Consider the following 25,487-nt stretch of genomic DNA (forward strand, 5'->3'; position numbering starts at 1 on the left):
TCATTGAGGTCAGATATACTAGCTGACTGTCACAAGCATTGGAATTGTCATTGAGGTCAGATATACTACAAGGCTGTCACAAGCGTAGGTATTGTCATTGAGGTCGGATATACTACAAGGCTGTCACAAGCGTAGGTATTGTCATTGAGGTCGGATATACTACAAGGCTGTCACAAGCATTGGTATTGTCATTGATGTCAAATATACTACCTGACTGTGTCACAAGCGTAGGTATTGTCATTGAGGTCAGATATACTACAAGGCTGTCACAAGCATAGGTATTGTCATTGAGGTCGGATATACTACCTGACTGTGTCACAAGCATAGGTATTGTCATTGAGGTCCGATATACTACAAGGCTGTCACAAGCATTGGTATTGTCATTGAGGTCAAATATACAACAAGGCTGTCACAAGCATTGGTATTGTCATTGAGGTCAAATATACTACCTGGCTGTGTCACAAGCATTGGTATTGTCATTGAGGTCAGATATACTACCTGACTGTGTCACAAGCGTAGGTATTGTCATTGAGTTCGGATATACTACCTGACTGTGTCACAAGCATAGGTATTGTCAATGAGGTCAGATATACCACCTGACTGTGTCACAAGCATTGGTATTGTCATTGAGGTCAGATATACCACCTGACTGTGTCACAAGCGTAGGTATTATCATTGAGGTCAGATATACTACAAGGCTGTCACAAGCATTGGTATTGTCATTGAGGTCAAATATACTACCTGACTGTCACAAGCATAGGTATTGTCATTGAGGTCAGATATACTACCTGACTGTCACAAGCATTGGTATTGTCATTGAGGTCAGATATACTACCTGACTGTGTCACAAGCATTGGTATTGTCATTGAAGTCAGATATACTACCTGACTGTGTCACAAGCGTAGGTATTGTCATTGAGGTCAGATATACCACCTGACTGTGTCACAAGCGTAGGTATTATCATTGAGGTCAGATATACTACAAGGCTGTCACAAGCATAGGTATTGTCATTGAGGTCAGATATACTGCAAGGCTGTCACAAGCATTGGTATTGTCATTGAGGTCGGATATACTACAAGGCTGTCACAAGCATAGGTATTGTCAGTGAGGTCAGATAATGTTCTGTTTATGATTGTCCAGTCAGAACGTCAAGACATGCAAGTATTTACTGTGTAAGATGGAGACAATCATATTTTTTTACCTACAAAACATTATTTTGGTAATGGTTTATGAATTATTACTTTTTACCTGGCCACAATTTTCATGTTTTCTGCAGTTTCAGGAACATATGATTTTACTTTCAGCATAATTAGATATACAGTAACGTATGCCTATGACGAGCACGCTTATAATGAACTGACCAATATAAGTGTTTTTTTCCTCCGGACATATGCTGTATATATGCTGTATATATACTCACAACAAACTACGGTTATAACAAACTAAAATTAGTGGTCCCTTCGAGTTCATTATCACCGTAGTTTACTGTACTCTGAATTGATACACACATCACTTCAAAACAGGATTTGTAAAAAATGATATATGGTACAATGCATTTCGAGTTATTGATAATTGCATACTTTCCATTTACGTTGTCGGTTGAAACTTTCGCTGTTCTACCAGTCAATGTTAACTGTTGCAGATTTCACTGCAATCAATATCGGGTCATGGGGGAATTGGCAATTGAAATGCACCAGTAGCTGGATCAGCCCTTACACCCTCGCCCTTCGATTTGTGTGTGCTTAATTGATGGGACAGTGCATAATCTTGTTCTGTTTAAAGTTTCTAGGGGGAAAGGTTCCCATAACGACGTGTTTGCTGTAACTGTTGGTAACTGTGGGAATTGGCTGGTTATGGCTTGAGGTTTCAAATGTATGAATAAGAGGTATCTTATCTCCAGTGAGACTACCTCAAATTTCAAAACAAAATAACATAGTTGGTAACCATGGTAATTGGCTGGTTATTACTTGAGGTTTCAAATGTATAAATAAGAGGTATCTTATCTACGGTGAGACTACCTCAAATTTCAAAACAAAATAACACAGTTGGTAACCATGGTAATTGGCTGGTTATGGCTTGAGGTTTCAAATGTATAAATAACAGGTATCTTATCTACGTGAGACTACCTCAGATTTCAAAACAAAATAACATAGTTGGTAACCATGGTAATTGGCTGGTTATGGCTTGAGGTTTCAAATGTATAAATAACAGGTATCTAATCTGTGATGAAACACAGTAGGTTTATCGCCATTTTACCATGACAAAAGTACATCCAAACAGTTCGATGTTAGCAAAGATACTGAGTGAAACGGCATGGATATAGTCCAATGTTTCCTGTGGGTTGTTTGTATTGAGGAAACCCCGCTAATAACCCTTGAACGAACTCTGGCACTGTAATTACACATAGTTTTTTCACATCATTATTCATCACTCGCATATATAACTAGGCATGGAAAGTGTGCAGCACTTCGCAAGCCAAAATGACTTAGCCCCCAAAAGTAAACTTCGTTTTACACAGCATGTCATAATTATGATGCTTATTATGATACAGAAAATATGACGTCATCACATCATGGTCGGTTACAGAAAAAGCACTCTGTGGTCCCTCAAACTTCAAATATGATCTCTTGGTCAATTTCTGCCTTGTTTCTGATCAAGATGTATTGCTACACATAATTTGAATATTGTAGTAACCACAACTTGATATTTTGTAACCTACATTAAGAAAGAAGTATTTTTCTATACATGTTAGCTTCCGTGGTGATGCAGCCGTTGAATTGGCGGTTTCAAGGTGATTATAGGGATTTAATACCTCTCATTGACCAATCAGAATTGACTAATTTATTGATTTATAGTAGAATATTTATTCTTCTCTATGTGTGTGTTCATACAATTTAGTTTTGGCCCAGTATCTGTAAGAGGCCTGGCATCAATAGCTAGTTTTGTTTCTATTTGTGAAAATTTGGAAAATTACAGTGATAGCTTCTGTAGTCAAGTGGTATATGGTCATTTAATGGACAAGATCTTGGTTAGATAGCTTCTGTAGTCAAGTGGTATATGGTCATTTAATGGACAAGATCTTGGATAGATTTCCTGCATACATGGAAGGCCTTATGTGGTTTCCTCCCTCAGGGATTCACAATACGTCCAAGTGCAATGTTTGTTTCCCTGTGAGGACTTGAGCATAGAGCAGGTCTCAAGACAACCCATGTCTTCCAGTGGGAATTTCAGGGCAGAATAGATCCCCAAAATCCTAAACTCACTAACAGGAATCGGAAAAGATCAACCTCCAGTTTTGCATATTCCTTGCGAGATAAAATATATCTGATTTGTTATGGTGTTTCTATTCTCATAAATTGTGTTCAAGGGACAGTTTTATGCTTGTGTGCATCAAAGCCTAATTTTTACGTTACAGGTACTTTTTTTAAGTTAGAACTAAACTCTAAAGCTTCACTAGCCCAGGAAAAGATAAAATGCCTTTGTAATGTTTAAACAATGAGGACATTTGGAATTTTGTACTAGCCTGCAGGAAATTGTACCAGCAGGCTTGTGTTAAGTTCTAACTCCCCACACACCCAGAAGACCGGGGTTCGACTCCCGACATGGGTACAATGTGTGAAGCCCATTTGTGGTGTCTCTCTCCCCCCCCCCCCCTGCCGTGATATTGCTGGATTATTTGTTAAAGTGGCGTAAAACCCCATATTCACTCACTCTGTTATAACGTTATACACATTGCTATACGGTACTTTTTCAGGGTTAGAACTAAACTCAAAAGTTTCACCAACCCAGGAAAAGATAAAATGCCTTTGTAATTTTTAAACAATACCTCACACCAGTATATCATTAAATTGAGGTTCATTCTTTCCACGGGGTCAGATAAGGCACAACATTTTGCTGTGCAGAGTTGTATCCCTTGGGCACGCCCGAAACCTATGATTGTGGGTTTGAATCCCGGTTCACCCAGATTATGTGTCTAGGTTTGTCAGCAACATACCTGTGCTCATGGGTTTCACCGAAGTGGTAAATGTCTGAGACCTGCATCACTTGGGGCTTTCCTCCCACATTAAGCTGACACGCCGTGATATAACTGTAATACTGTTAAAAGCGGCGTTAAACCCTCACTCATTCTTTCCAAGATATGTATAACAATATAAATTTTCATGCTCGATATATCGTGTGATTTCAAATTGGGATTATTATCATGTGTTTAATGTTATATACTTGTCAAATGTCTTCCCTGCCCAGGAGTGAGCATTCGGGGCCCCAAGATGGCTGCGTATTTATTGAATGAGTAAACATAATGTTGAACTAGCATCATCTTTTTTTCAATTTATGAACTTCACTTCATACCTTATGTATCAGATGGCTTCTGAATGAAAAAATTAGAATTATACAATATATTGTGATATGTATCGGAACACGGGTTGTCCATTGCAAAATATTTGATACACTTTAAATAAACCACCAATACCCATCCCTAATATTGAGTAAACGTAATATGTATTTATTTACCATGGTATCCATTGGGCATGTTTTTCAGATTTGCAGGATTTGCAGATAACATACACTGTACTTATCAAGAAAAGTATTCTTGGGAATTCAGTCCCATTTAACGTTTATTCAACCAATCAAAATCCAGAACACACTCCCATCAATCTTACAATGTTGCACAAGATGCGCAGGTGGTATGTTGTGTCTGCAGAGGGAATGTCAGGCAGCAGACCCTCAAGTGCTGTGTGTTGTTAATGTGTTTATAGGCCGGTGATGCTTATCCTTTAGTGTTAAGTTTCATGTAGATCAAAGTCTTCGTATGTTTGTAAGCAAGGGGCCTATTTAATGCTCCATTTCATTGTAATCTTACGCTAGACTTGCACAAGTCTCCAAGGCAATAATTATCAGTTTAACTCACATTTCCAGATTATATAAATATAAGAACACGTTGACCCTATAGGAGACTGGCGTCCTGTCCGCTTATCTAGACTTGCCTATTATAACGACAGAATTACTATACTCTCATGGACTTGTCATTCAGTACAGCCTTGGAGCAAGGCTGGACTTATGCCCGAACTGGAGGTGAAAGTGTTTAGGAGGTCATTGTCTGGACATAAGCCACTTGCCTGAAGCCCCGGTCTGGTGAAATTATTTCCATCCAGTAAATTTCAGATTTTAAAAAAGACCATTTTCCAGTGGACTGTCAACTGACGGTTAAATGTCCTAGGATGAATTGAGGCTGAAGACTCAGGGCTCCAGATGATATTTTGAGCTATTGAGTATTACTCACATGTTATTATTCACGCTTATATTGATAGTTTACTTTGGATATTCAATGCGCTCTTGGGTCCAGTCTATTAGATATTTCTAAACCAGTGGGTGAACATTTTTTCAACAAAATATTGCTTACAATGCTGTTTCAGGTGACTTATAATCTGTCCCTGTATACCACCACAGACCTACGAAGCTCCGTGCTGGAATAGGTCTTCAGTAACCCATGCTTGCCATAAAAGGCGACTATGCTTGTCGTAAGAGGCGACTAATGGGATCGGGTGGACAGGCTCGCTGATTTGGTCGATCCCAATTGCGTGGATCGATGCTCATGACATTAATCACTATATTGTCTGGTCCAGACTCGATTATTTACAGACAGCCATCATATAGCTGAAATATTGCGGAGTGCGGCGTTAAACAACCAACCATCCAACCATGTTTACGACAAGTGTGTCACATATCACATTATCTCGCAATAGTGACACGTTATTTATATAGCACTTTTTTCTATTTGTCACTGGTAGACTTCATATATGTGTGATGCTTGCATTCAATCAGAAATTAAGATCTGCAAAGACAGGTAGGTAAGCAAGTTGAAAGGCTACATAGAGTATTTACGTACCATGTCATTGTGAGACTGTTTACAATTTTTCTTTTTTTAAATATGATAATTTCTTTGCAAGCAAGTTAGGGGCGGTCGGGTAGCCTAGTGGTTAAAGCGATTGCTCGTCACGCCGAAGACCCGGGTTCGATTCCCGACATGGGTACAATGTGTGAAGCCCATTTCTGGTGTCCCCCGCCGTGATATTGCTGGAATATTGCAAAAAGCGGCGTAAAACAATACTCACCCACTCACTCGCAAGCAAGTTAATTGGGTTATGGTAATTTAATGTGTATATATCGGAAATTTTGAGGACTCCAATGTGTTGGACACATATTGAATGACATGACGTAGCTCAGTGGATGAATTGTGAGTTGTAACAGTATCACAAGGGGTGGTTTTGTGCGTCCTGCCTTAGGTTTTGTACCACTAGCTGGAAGAAATCTGGAGGTGGGTGGTATAAAACATAACGTGGGTCTAATAAAACCAAATATACCCCTCATGATACTGCTACAACAAATTTATCTTGCCCACTAGTTTCAGTCTGCAGTTGTAAAAGACTTAAAACAACCTGGAAAATGACTGCTGTTTGATTGACCTGAGGTTATTGTTTGTTTGTTTGTTTAATGCCGCACTCGGCAATAATCCAGCTATATGATGGTGGTCTGTAAATAATCGAGTCTGGACCAGACAATCCAGTGATTGACATCATGAGTATTACCATGTAATTGGGATACGATGACATGCATCAGCCCAGTCAGCGAGCTGACCACCCAATCCTGTTAGTCGCTTCTTGCGACAAGCATAGTCGCCTTTTACGGCAAGCATCGGTTGCTGAAGACCTATTCTACCTCTACCCAGATCTTCACGGTTTCACCGGAGGTTAACTTGTGCTGTGTCTTGTGACTTTATTGACCCGTAACCAACATGCAGCTTTTTGCAATGTAACAGGGTCCAAGAAATTTATTGTCCGATCAGAAATCCAAACACAGCCTTTGTGGCAGGGTGTAAATGATTTCTTCTCCTCTTCAGAAATGTATTGCCATCCCGGGTGGGATGCATAGTCTTGTATCGAGATCATGTGAACCATTAAGATCTCAACATTCTGACATAGAGGAAAGATAAGGCATTTTGTTATCACAGAATGTTTTAAAATTGATAACATGTACAAGGAAAATAGAATAGGAAGAAATGTCCATGACCGGCAGTTAATTTCCTAGTAACTCTGTCCAGTATCATTGATTCTTAGTAATTCTTTCCCTTAAACATATTGCATCATATTCCATTCACAAATGAATGCTCATCCTACTACAATATCATTACCCGAGTTGGGGTGCACACCAATTCCACTCTCAGCTTCCTGGGGAGTATATCGTTTCCAGTAGATGTTAGCGTTGACATTTGTACATAAGCTTGTGGAAGCCTCGGTGGCTGAGTGGGTTAGATCGCTGATTTTGTGTGCTGATGATTAGGTAAAAATATGAGAATCTGTACTTTACTAAGAACGTGTTATCCCATGTACTTACATTTGACCACTTTCTGGACGGCATTGTGTATTTATTGTGTATTCATTTAAAGCGTTTGCTCATCACGCCGAAGACGCCGAAGTTCGATTCCCGACATGGGTACAATGTGTGAAGCCCATTTCTGGTGTCCCCAGCTGTGATATTGCTGGAATATTGCTAAAAGCGGCGTAAAACTACACTCACTCACTCTCATTCACTCACTCACTCACTCACTAGAGTGAAGGCAAGTGGATGAAACCTGAACGTGAGATAAGTGCCGATATTGCAGACTACTGAAACCAACTGAAAGGGTTGTGAAGAGACATGCAAGTTGGTGTTAGCAGCCTAAAAGGTTGTTGATAAGATACAGTATCAGTTAGCGTAGCAACTTTTGTCTACTTGTGGGACTTTGATGGACAGTAATATTGATACGGCATTTACCACCATGGTGTATGGTATTTCTGTTATATCATGGTGTGGTAATGTGAACTTGATGACCACCAGACATTAGCAGCTAAGGGAAATAACTCAGCTTCTGGATTGATCACCTTAGGCCCCAGCGCCTCTGTTGTAGTTAATGTGCTCATTCTTCACATACAGAGAAGGTGGGGTCGGGTAGCTTAGTGGTTAAAGCATTCGCTTTCGTGAGGCAGAATCGGTCTCTAGTATCCCATGCTTGTCTCCCTGTGTGGATTGCGAGGCAGAATCGGTCTCTAGTATCCCATGCTTGTCTCCCTATGTGGATTGCGAGGCAGAATCGGTCTCTAGTATCCCATGCTTGTCTCCCTATGTGGATTGCGAGGCAGAATCGGTCTCTAGTATCCCATGCTTGTCTCCCTGTGTGGATTGCGAGGCAGAATCGGTCTCTAGTATCCCATGCTTGTCTCCCTATGTGGATTGCGAGGCAGAATCGGTCTCTAGTATCCCATGCTTGTCTCCCTGTGTGGATTGCGAGGCAGAATCGGTCTCTAGTATCCCATGCTTGTCTCCCTGTGTGGATTGCGAGGCAGAATCGGTCTCTAGTATCCCATGCTTGTCTCCCTATGTGGATTGCGAGGCAGAATCGGTCTCTAGTATCCCATGCTTGTCTCCCTATGTGGATTGCGAGGCAGAATCGGTCTCTAGTATCCCATGCTTGTCTCCCTGTGTGGATTGTGAGGCAGAATCGGTCTCTAGTATCCCATGCTTGTCTTCCTATGTGGATTGAGTGACAGAATGGGTCTCTAGTATCCCATGCTTGTCTCCCTGTGTGGATTGCGAGGCAGAATCGGTCTCTAGTATCCCATGCTTGTCTCCCTGTGTGGATTGCGAGGCAGAATCGGTCTCTAGTATCCCATGCTTGTCTCCCTGTGTGGATTGCGAGGCAGAATCGGTCTCTAGTATCCCATGCTTGTCTCCCTATGTGGATTGCGAGGCAGAATCGGTCTCTAGTATCCCATGCTTGTCTCCCTATGTGGATTGCGAGGCAGAATCGGTCTCTAGTATCCCATGCTTGTCTCCCTGTGTGGATTGCGAGGCAGAATCGGTCTCTAGTATCCCATGCTTGTCTCCCTATGTGGATTGCCAGGCAGAATCGGTCTCTAGTATCCCATGCTTGTCTCCCTATGTGGATTGAGTGAAAGAATCGGTCTCTAGTATCCCATGCTTGTCTCCCAATGTGGATTGTGAGGCAGAATCGGTCTCTAGTATCCCATCTTTATCTCCCTGTATGGATTGCTTGACTCTTTGCACTCACTCACTCTTGCTCATTCACTCACTCACACAATCAGTCTTGACATTTTGTTCATATTTAGATGACTAGCAGGATATATGTGGTATTTCCCTAGTGTGCTGTTTATCAGGTTTGGATGATGTATTGATAGTCCAGATCTGTCTATTCATATTTCCTAAGGGATAAACCAATGCCGTAGCGAGAACAGTGGGACCTCCACAACCTATATCAGCAATTACCATATAATACCACGATTAGGAATTCCTCAAAAGAATTCCAGGAGGATTTGATGTCATTGTCCACGATTCCGACCCATAGTAGCTGATGTTTCCTATAAGAATGGCTCCCATTAGCCTCCATCCCCTAGAAACACTCAACAGTGCAGGGAAACAGCCATACTGTTCAAACAACATTTCGCTGCTGGGGAATCGGCTGACAATGAGTTTTAGGAAATGGCCGTCTAGGCATTTCAGTCATGACAGTGACAGTTGCTTCCTGAGAGGGACAGTTGGATGGGATACATAACCATTCATACCCATCTTATCTATAGTCTAGACCTTTTCAACTTATGTTACCGTATTCGACGTAATAAGCGCCCAGGGCGCTCTCAAAATTAGAAATAGGGAGTTCTTATTAGAATATTATTTTGGTTAAAAAACAGAGTTGAAAGATAAATTTTGTGGTTTATGCTGACAGCCTGAAATGTTTATATACGACAGATATATTTTTCCAGAATTTAATTGCCCATAATTGAGGGTGCTTATTACACACGAGTGCATATTATACACGAATAAATAGGTCTTGTGGAAGGTCAATCGGAAGGGTGCTAATTGGGATTGTTCACTAGCCAATGTATCAGCAAATATTGCCGTGGGCGTTTATTAGAGTGGGGCGCTTATTACGTCGAATACGGTACTTGTGACAGCTGCGAAGCCAGGAAAGATTGGAAGGAAACATTGGTGGAACATGACAATCATGTCTTTTTGTTGCGATGTTTTTGGTTTATTTTCAATTGTATTTTTTGTAATTTCAAATACAGGTTTTGGGCAGATTGGAATAGTTTTTATTCTGTTTCGATTTTTGGATTTGACTTTTCGGATGTATTCAGAAGAAGATAATGGTAAGGTTCAGAAATCTATAGCTGAAATCGTTTGAAATGGAGCTCCACTAATAGCAGGCCACAATGAATTGGGATAGTATGATACAGTGTTATGTGTAGGATAAAGCACGTCCGAGGGTTTTATTTAAAAACTGCATCCGTGGGATAAAACTGAGGGGCGTTTTCTCAAGGTTTTATCCGAAGGATGAGGGTTTTAAATATCATAAAATCCCCAGTGGCACGCTCACTGGGCTACAGATACAAAGGTTGAGTGTTCGATCCTCGCGAATATAAAGAAAACATTTGTCATTTGATTTCACATTTCATTACATGTTACAATCTGAAAGGAAGTTGTATTAAGAAAATCCCCAGGGTATTTATTAGAACACATTATATAGCAAATAAGCCTGGAGTATCAGAAAATCCTGAGGACATTACAACACTCCTGTTTATGAGATTTAACCCGACTGGAGAACAATAGGATTACGTCACTGGCGGTTTACAAGACATGAAGATGCGAGGCAACAAGGGAATGTTAAAGATTGTTCTGGCGCTACTGCCATTAGTTTTGGTCGAAAGCAATACCTGACATCATAAAATAGGAATTGATTCCCTTTTTGTTTGAAATATAACAAAGCATCTTAGACGTTTAATCTGATTTTCAGTTTCACCACTTTATATCGTGACCGCCTTCGTGGTCTAGTGGAAGTGCGTCCGCCCGGAGAGCGGAATGTCCGGGATTCACATAAATGCGATTCAATTCGATTATCGATTTTACATGTCCGATTCAATTCGATTCAATCGATTCATGATTTGACTACTTCAGTTGGTATCACTTGTTTTATAAAAAGTTTTTTCAAACATTTCAGTATTTATAAATTTAAATTAAAGGAATGGTGCATCTTTTGTCTTACAGAAGCATGTTGAATGTAAATATAAAAAAACAAACACTCTTTGTTTTCTGTTTTATTTGGTATTCAGTTTCAGCATAATGCAAGTGAATATTAAGAGACAAATAAATACCTAAAACACTCATTCAAAACTAACAGATTCGTGTGACCAACCAGCAAGCTAACAGTCCTCTTTGACACTCATAACACTTCAGGTATTACTAGGTGGAGCAGCACTTCTGACATGACTTCAGGTTCTACTTAAACCATAAAATTGACATTGAATATGAAAGACAACTACATGCCTTAGGTTTCCCAAGCACTCATTCAATTGTGTTCAATCACTCGTACAGCATTTGGATTTCTTTGCATTCGACTCTCCCGCCATTTTGGTGTCATTTTGTGACTTGATTTCAAAATTAACTATTTTGTGTCTTTGCTTCATATGATTGAATAAGTTTGTAGTGTAACTGTGATACGGCGATTTCACTTCGCATAAGGCGCATTTTCCTTTTTGTCTACTGATATGGTGAGATTAGCCTAAACGGGACTTTTCAGGTTGCCGGGGGGTCGCTTGGCTTGTTTGCTTGGCAGCCATGAGCCCGAGGGAATGGGCAGGATTTTCGCGAGATTGCATGAGACTCACGCGAGATCTCACTAATAAAGATGGTGGCGCACTGTATTTGGGGACGTTTCGCGACAAAATAGTAAAATACTAATATTATTAACATTGAAATATTTCAGGCATGTTGAACTTGATAAGCATGAATTGTTTTACCGAATCGCTATGTAAGGATTTTGAATCGATTGAAGTATGAAGTATCCGCGTCATACCAAAAGACGTTAAAAGATGGTACTTGTTGTTACCCTGTCTGGTGCTCGGCATTAAGGGACTAGAACAAGGACTGGTTTGCTCGGAGTCAGTATACTGTGTCAGAGTGGGGCATTCATGTTAAACTGCGGTATGGTATCTCTGTATCTTGTCCACACACACACACACACACACACACACACACACACACACACACACACACACGTGCATGCACGTCGCTATATAAGTGCAATAATCTTGGACGCGACGTTAAACCCCATTTCCCCTCACCACCACTTTATATCAACCATAGATTGACTTGATCCGTGAAGATCCGGGGGAGAATTGGTCTTCAGTAACCCATGCTTGCCGTAACAGGCGACTATGCTTGTCGTAAGAGGCGACTAACGGGATCGCGTGGTCAGGCTCGCTGACTTGGTTGATGCATGTCATCGATCCCAATTGCTTGGATCGATGGTCAAGATGTTAATCACCGGATTGTCTTGTCCAGACTCGATTCTTTTACAGACCGCCATCATATAGCTGGAATATTGCTGAGTTTGGCGTTAAACAACAAACAAACAAAACACAGATTGACTTCAGTATATATCAAAACCAACCATATTGGATGGTTCAAATCAAAGTAAGTATGAGCTCCACCAGCAGACTAAATACAGCCATTAGAACAAGTAACATGGTGGACATTATCCCTATCTTTATTGATGCATCAGCTTGATATTGCCACTTTTAGAATTTATCTGTCGATTAGCAATTTTCATGGCTGAGAGCCAATTTGCTTCCACAACAATTCCCTTCATGCACAGGCCTCAGGTTTGAATCCATGCTGTCAATCACAAAAACCTTTCAAAGCACATGTGCAAGTTTCACAAAGTATTTTACGTCAGCCAGCTAATGGGTTTTTGTATTTTAGTTGTGTCTAAGTGGTCACTTGGCTTTTAACAGTGCCTAGACTTGACAGCTGGCTTGTACTTGTATTAGTTGAGGGCGGTGAGGTAGCCTAGTGGGTGTACCAGTGTTACATACATAGAAAAGGAGTACCTATTTTGTCCTAAAACTCCATAGTTTTTTTTGTATCAGTATCTGGACATGACTCGAGTTCCGTGATACTTTCATGATCTATCGCAATAAAGGTCACAGCAATGAAGACAATCTGTAATAAAACAGGGGTATGAGGTGTAAAGAGTTGTGTCCCTTAGCTGCGTCAGCATCTGCTTGTCAAATGGGTTCAAATGCCATATTTGATCTTATTGGTCTGTCACCCAGAGGCAATTCATCATATTGCTGAGTTTGATGTTAAACAACACACGCCACGCCACGCCACGCCACGCCACGCCACGCCACGTCACGTCACACCATGCCACACCACTCCATATTCAACCAAACGAGTCTGTTCCCTGCCATAATGTTCTTCTGAATTATAAGATTTGCGTATAAATACCCATTATTTTGTTGCCAGAGTTTGTTGTATATTATTTATGACGAGTGGGACAGGAAGAATGGTTTCTATGGAAACTGGTTAATTCCATGAAGGCCTCTGTAAATAGTACCTTGATGGTGGTAGGAAATTGATTGTTTTGATTTGATTAGCAAAGGAAGGCTTGATACCAGCCTTGTGAAACTCCGTTTGTGTGATTTGTTTAGTGTGTGATTATAAAAATTGCTTTCACATTATGGGATTAAAAAAGCAGATTTTACACATTGTATTAGAACAAAAGAAAATGTGTACAGTGAAACGAGGGAGACATATATATTGGAGTTGGAAACTATCAATTATGATAAGATTTTTTTAAGAGTAGGCCTACCATATATGCCATATTTAGCGCCCTGCTCCTTAATCATTCCCAGACCAACTCCCAAAGCAGTCTGTAAATAACCTTCATGAGCATCCCCACTGAGAGAGAATGAGTAAATGACAGTGTGAGTGAGTGAGTGAGTGAATGCGTGCGTGCGTGCGTGCGTGCGTGCGTGTGTGTGTATTTGTGAGAGAGTGTGTCTGTGTGTTGCAGACTTTTCCGGCAGTAGGGAAGGAATATGTTATTGCCTAGTAGCTATTATCAAAGAAGTTTTAGTTTCCTTGACGTTTGAGTTTAATTTGTCTACAACCACTCAGTCACTGAAAATAAAGTGAGCTCTTTGTGTATAGTTTAAGTAGGTGTTTATTGTAGTAGGTCACTCTCTTGTATCATCTGCAGGTCTGTAAGTGGATCATGGAATTCTATGACTTTGAAAGCCATGTTGCCACATTAACCTAAATATGAGGTGAGGTGAAATTGGGTTTAACGTCATGTCCAAGATCATTGCACTTATATAGCGACATGCATGTACGTGTGTGTGTTTGTGTGGCTGCTTGTAGTAGTCCAGCCTGATGCCGATTTATAGTGCTAGCTCATAGATACCATGCTGCAGTTTAACATGAATACCCCACTCAGACACAGTATACTGACTCCGAGCCGACCAGTCCTTGTTTTAGCCCCTTAATGCCGAGCGCCAGACAGGGTAACAACAAGTACCATCTTTTAATGTCTTTTGGTATGACGCGGTCGGGGATCGAACCCCGGACCTTCCGCTCTCCGGGCGGACAACCTAAATATGAAGATTTGATAAATACATTTTCAGATTGGGCAGTGGGTTAGCCTCGTGGTTAAAGCATTAGCTCTACACGCGGAAGGCCCGGGTTCAATTCCCCACATGGTTACAATGTGTGAAGCCTGGTGTCCCCTGCCTTGATATTGCTGGAGTATTGCTAAAAGCGGCGTACTAACGCACTCACTCACTCACTCACTCACTCACCCTTAGTGCATGTATTTTACTTATGAAAGAAGTATTCAAGGTTCACTATTTTGTCTTCAGTTGTACTGAAGCAATGTACCGTGGACTGGCTGATGTGTTTTCATCTGCTCATTCAATAGTTCTTATTTTTCAGTTTATTTCTAGGAGTTTATTTATTGCATCAGAAAGTCATTCGAAGGTCATGATGCATAACCTAATGTATTTTACAGAAACATTGGGTTCACTTGTTGTTTTTTTAAAGATATCCAGGAGTTTTGGGAATGCATGCTGCCTTATGACTCCAAGTCCACCCATGTGTTTCATCAGTTAGTGTATAAGACAGTGTTAATGCTCAATCTACTAATGTCGCTTGTTGATGTTTCAGAAATCCAGGAGTTCTATGAATACACCCTGCTAGATGACTCCAAGTCCACCCATGTGTTTCATGAAAGTAAATGCTGAATCCGCTAATGTCGCTTGTTGATGTTTCAGAAATCCAGGAGTTCTATGAATACACCCTGCTTGATGACTCCAAGTCCACCCATGAGAAGACCCTCGAGACCCTACAGCTGGCCAGCAAGTGGGAGCGAGAACCGCCCGCAGCCAACAACCAGACCAGGATGGAAGTTAGCCATGTAAGACATGTTCTTTTAAAATTGGAATTTGTTTTAACCCTTACAACCTTTGAAGATCCGGGTTGGAAAAGGTCTTCAGCAACCCATGCTTGCCGTAAAAGGCGACTACGCTTGTCGTAAGAGGTGACTAATGGGATCAGATGATTAGGCTTGCTGACTTGGTTGATGCATGTCATCTTATCCCAACTTTTGATGCCCATAATGTCGGTCACTGGATTGTTTCTTCCAGACTCGTTTATTTACAGACCACCCTCATATAGCTGGAATATAGCCGAGTGCAGCTTCAGAGAACAAACAATAAAACAAATTTAGCTGTTACATCACAATTGTCCCGGGACCAATAGCAAGGCAACAGTTGCAAGTGTCTATATCAGAGGTTGTCATTGATGCCGTCCCACGCTTTGGATAGTAGTGATTGGTATGATAACATTTATAAAATGCTATTTGTTAATAAGCATTACAAATTATCGCCCAAGCAGTCTGCTTCAATTACAACTTGGTGGACATGTACGACTTGGTCATTTTTTAGAATAATGCAAAGAAACCAACGTTGTACTGTTGGGCTGGGACGATGCACCAACTGTGCCATCCAATACGTAGGATCGTGAGCAAGGTATCGTGATACGTATCACGATACTTGCATGTGCTCTCATCAGTGGTGCGTAAGTGATCTTTTTATAAACAAGATGGCCAAATGCCTGGCACACTGACGATTAATGGATTAAAATGTTCACGTTTCCCAACCAATTATTGTTTGCTGTAATTATTAGAGCAAACATTAAAGATAAGAATCAATACTTTGTTCTTGTGTGTGACTGTGATTGAACCTGTATCAAGAAGTAAAAAATTATTATCCCCGATACATCGGTGTGTGACGTCCCACTACTACATTGTACCTGCTGATTGATGGTTCGAATCAGGGATGTATTTGGTGACTGTACATCATGGCATTGGGGGACAGCCAGTAGGCTACTGTACCACAATTAGTTGTTTAGAGTTGCTTCCCTTAGTGGTGCCAGGGTCAGTATTGGTTTGAATCCACATATTGCCAAATTTATGAGCATTGGTTATCACTAGGGCTGTTACGATTCACTCGCATATTCGGTGAATCGAACTGTATCCATTCATGAATTGAATTCGTTATTCATGGCCACTAGAATCGAATATTTACGAATAAGCAGTCATGTGCATTTACATTCCCTGTACCTAAAAATATCCATAAGAACATATTATATGCATAGATTTCTTCAAAGACAACACTCTTATAATATTTAATTTGACAGTATTGTGATCACTGGTCATTGTCGCATTTGAGCAGATACTAGTACCTGGATAAGTGCAGTATATAAATGTATAAAATATTGATAATTAACAAACCATGTCAAATAATTCATGTTGTTATTGTTTCACTGAAGGTAACAAATAATACATCAGCTGCTGTTTTGTTTTTTGTATTCGTGTATTAATATTCGTATTCATTACCATATATTCGTGACACGAATTGTATTCCCCTCATAGTGTATTCGTTGCAGCCCTAGTTGTCACTATCCTCATAAATGGCCAAAGTGGCCCAGTTGTCTGAGGCACCATTGCAGCTTGGCATCCTACTGGTGCCTGAAACCTGTCGTCATGGGTACAACTCACACATTCACCATCCCCGGCCGCGTCATACCAAAAGACGTTAAAAGATGGTACTTGTTGTTACCCTGTCTGGCGCTCGGCATTAAGGGGCTAAAACAAGGACTGGTCGGCTCGGAGTCAGTATACTGTGTCTGAGTGGGGTATTCAAGTTAAACTGCGGCATGCTATCTCAGTGAGCTAGCACTATAAATCGGCATCAGGCCGGACTAGTACAAGCAGCCACACATACACATACATGCACGTCGTTATATAAGTGCAATAATCTTGGACGCGACGTTAAACCCCATTTCACCTCACCCCACATTCACCTGGATTATATTTCTTGGGTGTGTCAAACTAACCCAGGCTCATGGGTTCCACCAAGTTATAAATGTTTCATCCCACATCAAGCTAACAACCATGATAAAACTGAAATACTGTTCTAAATAGCGTTAAACCCACCTCTCCCACTTCAAAAGGGTCAAGAATTAGTGATAATAAAATTCCACTTGGAAATCTGTTTCTCTCCCTGGAAACCCTTTAGTGGCAATTTGTGCTTCTGGTATTTCTGTCACTTGGTAGATTTTGTATGTCAGCTTAATGTGGGAGGAGGGCCCAAAGTGATGCAGGTTTTGTATGTCGGCTTAATGTGGGAGGAAAGCCCAAAGTGATGCAGATCTTGTATGTCAGCTTAATGTGGGAGGAAAGCCCAAAGTGATGCAGGTTTTGTATGTCAGCTTAATGTGGGAGGGAAGCCCAAAGTGATGCAGGTTTTGTGTGTCAGCTGAACGTGGGAGGAGGGCCCAAAGTGATGCAGGTTTTGTATGTCAGCTTAATGTGGGAGGGAAGCCCAAAGTGATGCAGCTTTTGTATGTCAGCTTAATGTGGGAGGAAAGCCAACAGTGATGCAGGGTTTGTATGTCAGCTTAATGTGGGAGGAAAGCCAACAGTGATGCAGATCTTGTATGTCAGCTTAATGTGAGAGGAAAGCCCAAAGTGTTGCAGATCTTGTATGTCAGCTTAATGTGGGAGGAAAGCCAACAGTGATGCAGATCTTGTATGTCAGCTTAATGTGGGAGGAAAGCCAACAGTGATGCAGATCTTGTATGTCAGCTTAATGTGGGAGGAAAGCCCAAAGTGATGCAGATCTTGTATGTCAGCTTAATGTGGGAGGAAAGCCTGAAGTGATGCAGATCTTGTATGTCAGCTTAATGTGGGAGGAAAGCCCAAAGTGATGCAGGTTTTGTATGTCGGCTTAATGTGGGAGGAAAGCCAACAGTGATGCAGGGTTTGTATGTCAGCTTAATGTGGGAGGAAAGCCCAAAGTGATGCAGATCTTGTATGTCAGCTTAATTTTAGGAGGAAAGCCCAAAGTGATGCAGGTTTGGGGAGGAAAGCCCAAAGTGATGTAGTTCTCAGATGTTTGCCACTTTCGTGAAACCCAGAAGCAGGGGTATAGTGGTGACAAACCTAGAAACATAATCAGGACAAACAGGGATTCGAACCCACAATCATAAATTTCAGTGATGCTGAAGGAATGCAACTCTTAACAGCAAATTGTGTCACCTCTGACGACTGGGCCACCCGTGCCCCCCACAATTCAGACCAAGTCTCTCCAGGAAAGGTGTTTTTTAGCTGACATGGACTGATTGTAGCAACCACGCAAATGAATCGCCAGCTGATATTATGGTGGAAGCATATTAATGGTATCTTGTTCAAAGAAATTAGCCTCCAGCCTTGAATTGCACTGGTCCTGTTTCTCTAGATATTACCCAAGAAAATCAATAAGAATTGACATACAAAAAGTCACAATTGATATCATTATGTAAGTATTCCTGAAAGATACCCATGGTGTCTTTAATTCAATTATTTTGCTACAGGAATATTTTTTCTTCACCTGTCTGAATATTCCTTTGTACTGGCTTGTTACATTTCTGTGTGACCATTTTTTTAAATCAAATATATTCTGAAATGCTTTGAAAAGCAGATGGAAGATTTGCTGCTAGAATCACTTCAGACCTCCCAGGGTCAGTGTGCTCCACATTTCCAAGACTTGGCTGAATTTTTTTTTATTGTTCTGTGAAGAAAATTCTGAAACCTAACAGAGTCAACACTACAAAAAATAGCGTTTTTTCTCTCAAAGACATGATTGTGAAGGACACGAGGGCTGTGAGAGTGCCACTGCTGAAGAGACGATGTGCTGGGTTTGGCTGTTCTCATCGAGGTGCTTGTAACCGAGAGCAAGCAAAGAGTTGTCTCCCATGCACTAACAGGTTCTGTGTCTGTGAAATGGAAGCACTCTTGGTGAGCTTGTTAAAACATTTTGGATGGATGGCCAGCTATAAATCTTAGTCTTGCTCTTATGTTGGTGGCTAAAGCTTCCATACTGATATAATAATTAATTAGATGAGAGTACAAAAGAGACATTTTGAGTTTTGTATCTGAATGTTTAATCTTGTGAGTATTATTTTACGCCTCCTTTAGCAATAGCTCAGCAATATCACGGCAGTGGACACCACGAATGGGCTTCATAGACTGTACTAGGGCTAGGACGATAACCAACTGTGTGATCCGATACGTATCACAATACCTTGCTCATGATCCGATACGTATCACGATACCTTGCTCATGATCCGATACGTATCCCGATACCTTGCTCATGATCCGATACGTATCACAATACCTTGCTCATGATCCGATACGTATCACGATACCTTGCTCATGATCTGATACGTATCACAATACCTTGCTCATGATCCGATACGTATCACAATACCTTGCTCATGATCCAATACGTATCACAATACCTTGCTCATGATCCGATACGTATCCCGATACCTTGCTCATGATCCGATACGTATCACAATACCTTGCTCATGATCCAATACGTATCACTATACCTTGCTCATGATCCGATACGTATCACAATACCTTGCTCATGATCCAATACGTATCACAATACCTTGCTCATGATCCGATACGTATCCCGATACCTTGCTCATGATCCGATACGTATCACAATACCTTGCTCATGATCCGATACGTATCACTATACCTTGCTCATGATCCGATACGTATCACAATACCTTGCTCATGATCTGATACGTATCCCGATACCTTGCTCATGATCCGATATGTATCACGATACCTTGCTCATGATCCGATACGTATCACGTTACCTTGCTCCTGATGCGATACGTATCACAATACCTTGCTCATGATGCGATACGTATCACAATACCTTGCTCATGATCGGATACGTATCACTATACCTTGCTCAAGATCCGATACGTATCACAATATTTTGCTCATGATCCGATACGTATCATGATACCTTGCTCATGATCCGATACATATCACAATACCTTGCTCATGATCCGATACGTATCACGATACCTTGCTCAAGATCCGATACATATCACAATACCTTGCTCATGATCCGATACGTATCACAATACCTTGCTCATGATCCTATATGTATCACGATACTTGCATGTGACCTTATCTGTGGTGCGTAAGCCATCTTTTTCATAGACAGGACAACCAATATCTGGCACACTAAAGATTTGCAGTTGGCAGTGTCAAGTATGGTGTAATGGATGAAAATATTTACCTTTTCACTACTTTTTCACTGCTAATTAGTGTTTGGTGTAACATTTATTGAAGAATACATTTATTGGTAAAGTCTATAGTTTATACTTCGTGTGTGATTGTGATTGATACCTGTATCGAGAAGTAAAACATCGTGATGCATCGGTGTTGTCCCACTACCATATTGTATTTGTGGGGAATCGAACGCGGGTCTTTGGTGGGACATATCTGTTGTATGAGCGACATGGGGAAAAAAACATGTCATCACTCGGTAATAGTAGTAAACGTTACTATGGATTTAATGACTTTGCATATCATATTAATTATTAATGCATAATGAGCGGACCAAATTGTCCTCTTCAGACAAACTATGTGAGCTAGTACCTTGTTTTACAGCCCTGTCCTAGTTGGGTGCAAAATGAAGTTCATGGGTCTACAGCACTCCACATAATCACTTCAGCCTTTGAGTATTTACTCATATAATCATTGGCATCAGATATTTCCAGTTTTGTTTTGACACCCATGAGTCCAATCTGATTTTTTTTAAACCATAACTGGACCCGTGAAGATTCCGGGGTAGAATAGGGCTTCAGCAACCCATGCTTGCCGTAAAAGGCGACTATGCTTGTCGTAAAAGGCGACTAACGGGATCAGGTGGTCAGGCTCGCTGATTTGGTTGATGCATGTCATCGATCCCAATTGCGTTGATCGATGCTCATGATGTCAATCACTTGATTGTCTGGTCCAGACTCGATTATTTACAGACTGCCATCATATAGCTGGAATATTGCTGAGTTTGGCATTAAACAACAAACAAACAAATAAACCATAACTGCAACTGCTTATAGTAGCAAGTTTTATATGTATGTATGTGAAATGGAAGATGAGTGAAGCGACTCTGTAGATGAGCAGACGGTGAGGAGGCTGTGAGTTACTATACCCTTCCTGGATATAGGCTGGATCGATGGTGACACCATCAGACTCCAGTAGGTTTCTACTCCCTCAGCTCCAATCCGTTAGATATTTTTAAACAAGACTTGTCTGCATCGGCTTAAATTAGCTATGTGTGATGTAATGATGGTGGTAGGTGACTTGGTGCAGTACAGGCTGGGTCAAGGGGCCCTTCCTGTGTGGTGATGGGGGAGTACAAGCTGGGTCAAGGGACCCTTCCTGTGTGGTGATGGGGGAGTACAAGCTGGGTCAAGGGACCCTTCCTGTGTGTGTGTGGTGGGGAAGTACAAGCTGGGTCAAGGGACCCTTCCTGTGTGGTGATGGGGGAGTACAAGCTGGGTCAAGGGACCCTTCCTGTGTGGTGATGGGGGAGTACAAGCTGGGTCAAGGGACCCTTCCTGTGTGTGGTGATGGGGGAGTACAAGCTGGGTCAAGGGACCCTTCCTGTGTGTGTGTGGTGGGGAAGTACAAGCTGGGTCAAGGGACCCTTCCTGTGTGGTGATGGGGGAGTACAAGCTGGGTCAAGGGACCCTTCCTGTGTGTGTGTGGTGGGGAAGTACAAGCTGGGTCAAGGGACCCTTCCTCTGTGTGGTGATGGGGGAGTACAAGCTGGGTCAAGGGACCCTTCCTGTGTGTGTGTGGTGGGGAAGTACAAGCTGGGTCAAGGGACCCTTCCTGTGTGGTGATGGGGGAGTACAAGCTGGGTCAAGGGACCCTTCCTGTGTGTGTGTGGTGGGGAAGTACAAGCTGGGTCAAGGGACCCTTCCTGTGTGGTGATGGGGGAGTACAAGCTGGGTCAAGGGACCCTTCCTGTGTGTGTGTGGTGGGGAAGTACAAGCTGGGTCAAGGGACCCTTCCTGTGTGGTGATGGGGGAGTAACAGCTGGGTCAAGGGACCCTTCCTGTGTGTGTGTGGTGGGGGAGTACAAGCTGGATCAAGGGGCCCTTCCTGTGTGGTGATGGGGGGGGGGGGAGGAGTACAAGCTGGGTCAAGGGGTCCTTCCTGTGGGGGGGGGGGGGGGGGGTACAGGCTGGGTCAAGGGGTCCTTCCTGTGTGGTGATGGGGGAGTAGAAGCTGGGTCAAGGGGCCCTTCCTGTGTGGTGATGGGGAGTTCAAGCTGGGTCAAGGGGTCCTTCCTGTGTGCGGTGAGGGGGGAGTACAAGCTGGGTCAAGGGGCCCTTCCTGTGTGTGTGTGGGGGAGTACAAGCTGGGTCAAGGGGCCCTTCCTGTGTGGTGATGGGGGAGTACAAGCTGGGTCAAGGGACCCTTCCTGTGTATGATGGGGGAGTACAAGCTGGGTCAAGGGACCCTTCCTGTGTGGTGATGGGGGAGTACAAGCTGGATCAAGGGACCCTTCCTGTGTGTGGTGATGGGGGAGTACAAGCTGGATCAAGGGACCCTTCCTGTGTGGTGATGGGGGAGTACAAGCTGGGTCAAGGGACCCTTCCTGTGTGTGTGGGGGGGGGGAGTACAAGCTGGGTCAAGGGACCCTTCCTCTGTGTGGTGATGGGGGAGTACAAGCTGGGTCAAGGGACCCTTTCTGTGTGTGGGGGGGGGGGAGTACAAGCTGGGTCAAGGGGCCCTTCCTGTGTGTGATGGGGGAGTACAAGCTGGGTCAAGGGACCCTTCCTGTGTATGGGGGAGTACAAGCTGGGTCAAGGGGCCCTTCCTGTGTATGGGGGGAGTACAAGCTGGGTCAAGGGACCCTTCCTGTGTGGTGATGGGGGAGTACAAGCTGGGTCAAGGGGCCCTTCCTGTGTGTGTGGTGATGGGGGAGTACAAGCTGGGTCAAGGGGCCCTTCCTGTGTGTGTGGGGGGGGGAGTACAGGCTGGGTCAAGGGGCCCTTCCTGTGTGTGTGGTGATGGGGGAGTACAAGCTGGGTCAAGGGACCCTTCCTGTGTGTGGGGGGGGGAGTACAAGCTGGGTCAAGGGACCCTTCCTGTGTGTGTGTGGGGGGGAGTACAAGCTGGGTCAAGGGACCCTTCCTGTGTGGTGATGGGGGAGTACAAGCTGGGTCAAGGGACCCTTCCTGTGTGTGGTGATGGGGGAGTACAGGCTGGGTCAAGGGGCCCTTCCTGTGTGTGTGGTGATGGGGGAGTACAAGCTGGGTCAAGGGACCCTTTCTGTGTGGGGGGGGGGGGGGGAGTACAAGCTGGGTCAAGGGGCCCTTCCTGTGTGTGGTGATGGGGGAGTACAAGCTGGGTCAAGGGACCCTTCCTGTGTGGTGATGGGGGAGTACAAGCTGGGTCAAGGGGCCCTTCCTGTGTGTGTGGGGGGGGGAGTACAAGCTGGGTCAAGGGACCCTTCCTGTGTGGTGATGGGGGAGTACAAGCTGGATCAAGGGGCCCTTCCTGTGTGGTGATGGGGGAGTACAAGCTGGGTCAAGGGACCCTTCCTGTGTGGTGATGGGGGAGTACAAGCTGGATCAAGGGGCCCTTCCTGTGTGGTGATGGGGGAGTACAAGCTGGGTCAAGGGACCCTTCCTGTGTGGTGATGGGGGAGTACAAGCTGGGTCAAGGGGCCCTTCCTGTGTGTGTGGTGATGGGGGAGTACAAGCTGGGTCAAGGGGCCCTTCCTGTGTGTGTGGGGGGGGGAGTACAAGCTGGGTCAAGGGACCCTTCCTGTGTGGTGATGGGGGAGTACAAGCTGGATCAAGGGACCCTTCCTGTGTGTGTGTGGTGGGGGAGTACAAGCTGGGTCAAGGGACCCTTCCTGTGTGTGATGGGGGAGTACAAGCTGGGTCAAGGGACCCAGTCTGACCGCTGGTCTCTGATGAGACTTGTCTAACCCTTCCTATATGTTGTTGGTTGGATCAATGCTGTCATGAGTCCAGTAATCTGCCTGTTGCAGGCTGCGGGGACAGGTATTGACAGATCAGTTTCTGGAGATCACTTTGAGTTTTCTTTGAAGTTCAGGTTTTAGGCTTCCTGTTGGTGTGAGTGGTGGAAAAACTCTCCTCTGTGCAGGTATTTCATCAAATCGATGGCCAGCTAATGATTGCCACCATTATGGAGCCCCAGAGCTAACCTACGTTCTGATTGTAGTTTGTATTTTCAAAGTTCACACATGACCATTACGCATGGATGGCTCAGGGTTAGATTCACCAAAGGGAGATGACTCATATGGTCACATTGGGTGCACCATAAGCAAATCTGTTCGTTTGTTGTTTAACGCCGCACTCAGCAATATTCCAGTTAATGATGGCGGTCTGTAAATGATCGAGTCTGGACCAAACATTCCAGTGATTGACACCATGAGCATCGTTCATGCAATTGGGATACAATCCCATACATCAACCAAGTCAGCAAGCCTGACCAACCGATCCCATTAGTCACCTCTTATGACAAGCAAAGTCGCCTTACATGTCCCATAAGCAAGAATGGGTTTTAGTGACCTTTAGTAACTTCCAAAATAACTGACTACAAATTATCCTGAAGAGTTGTGGTTGAGAGTAGAGGAAATGAGAAGGTGGCTTGTCAGTGTGCAGAAAATCTGTTCTTCCAGTATAATACCTCCAGGGAAATCAGTAAAGAAGAGTACTTGACTGTTTATAGAAATATGTAAATAACAAATTGACAGAACGAAACATTTACCTTAATACGGGTTTTTTCCCCTCTTCTTGTGTGTGAATAAATATTGTTTTACACCACAGAAATGTAGGGTGACTATTGGTCTGGAAACCTTTATTGTGATAACTATTGATATTGACAGAAACTATTGTGATAACTATTGATATTGACAGAAACTATTGTGATAACTATTGATATTGACAGAAACTATTGTGATAACTATTGATATTGACAGAAACTATTGTGATAACTATTGATATTGACAGAAACTATTGTGATAACTATTGATATTGACAGAAACTATTGTGATAACTATTGATATTGACAGAAACTATTGTGATAACTATTGATATTGACAGAAACTATTGTGATAACTATTGATATTGACAGAAACTATTGTGATAACTATTGATATTGACAGAAACTATTGTGATAACTATTGATATTG

At 42.8% G+C, this 25,487-nt stretch overlaps 1 protein-coding gene across 14 annotated transcripts in view; it reads left to right on the forward strand.

Moving 5' to 3' along the window:
• Nucleotides 1-25,487, forward strand: part of LOC124139544 (disks large homolog 2-like) — a 362,823-nt gene that overhangs the window by 78,235 nt on the left and 259,101 nt on the right. For all 14 annotated transcript variants that reach the window (XM_048391384.1, XM_048391386.1, XM_048391379.1 and 11 more), the window contains one exon: nucleotides 15,165-15,307. In XM_048391384.1, the coding sequence (XP_048247341.1) occupies nucleotides 15,165-15,307 (143 nt within the window). The remainder of the gene's footprint in view (nucleotides 1-15,164; nucleotides 15,308-25,487) is intronic.

Source organism: Haliotis rufescens, unplaced genomic scaffold (assembly GCF_023055435.1).
Source record: "Haliotis rufescens isolate VD_foot unplaced genomic scaffold, xgHalRufe1.0.p SCAF_9, whole genome shotgun sequence".
NCBI lineage: Eukaryota > Metazoa > Mollusca > Gastropoda > Lepetellida > Haliotidae > Haliotis > Haliotis rufescens.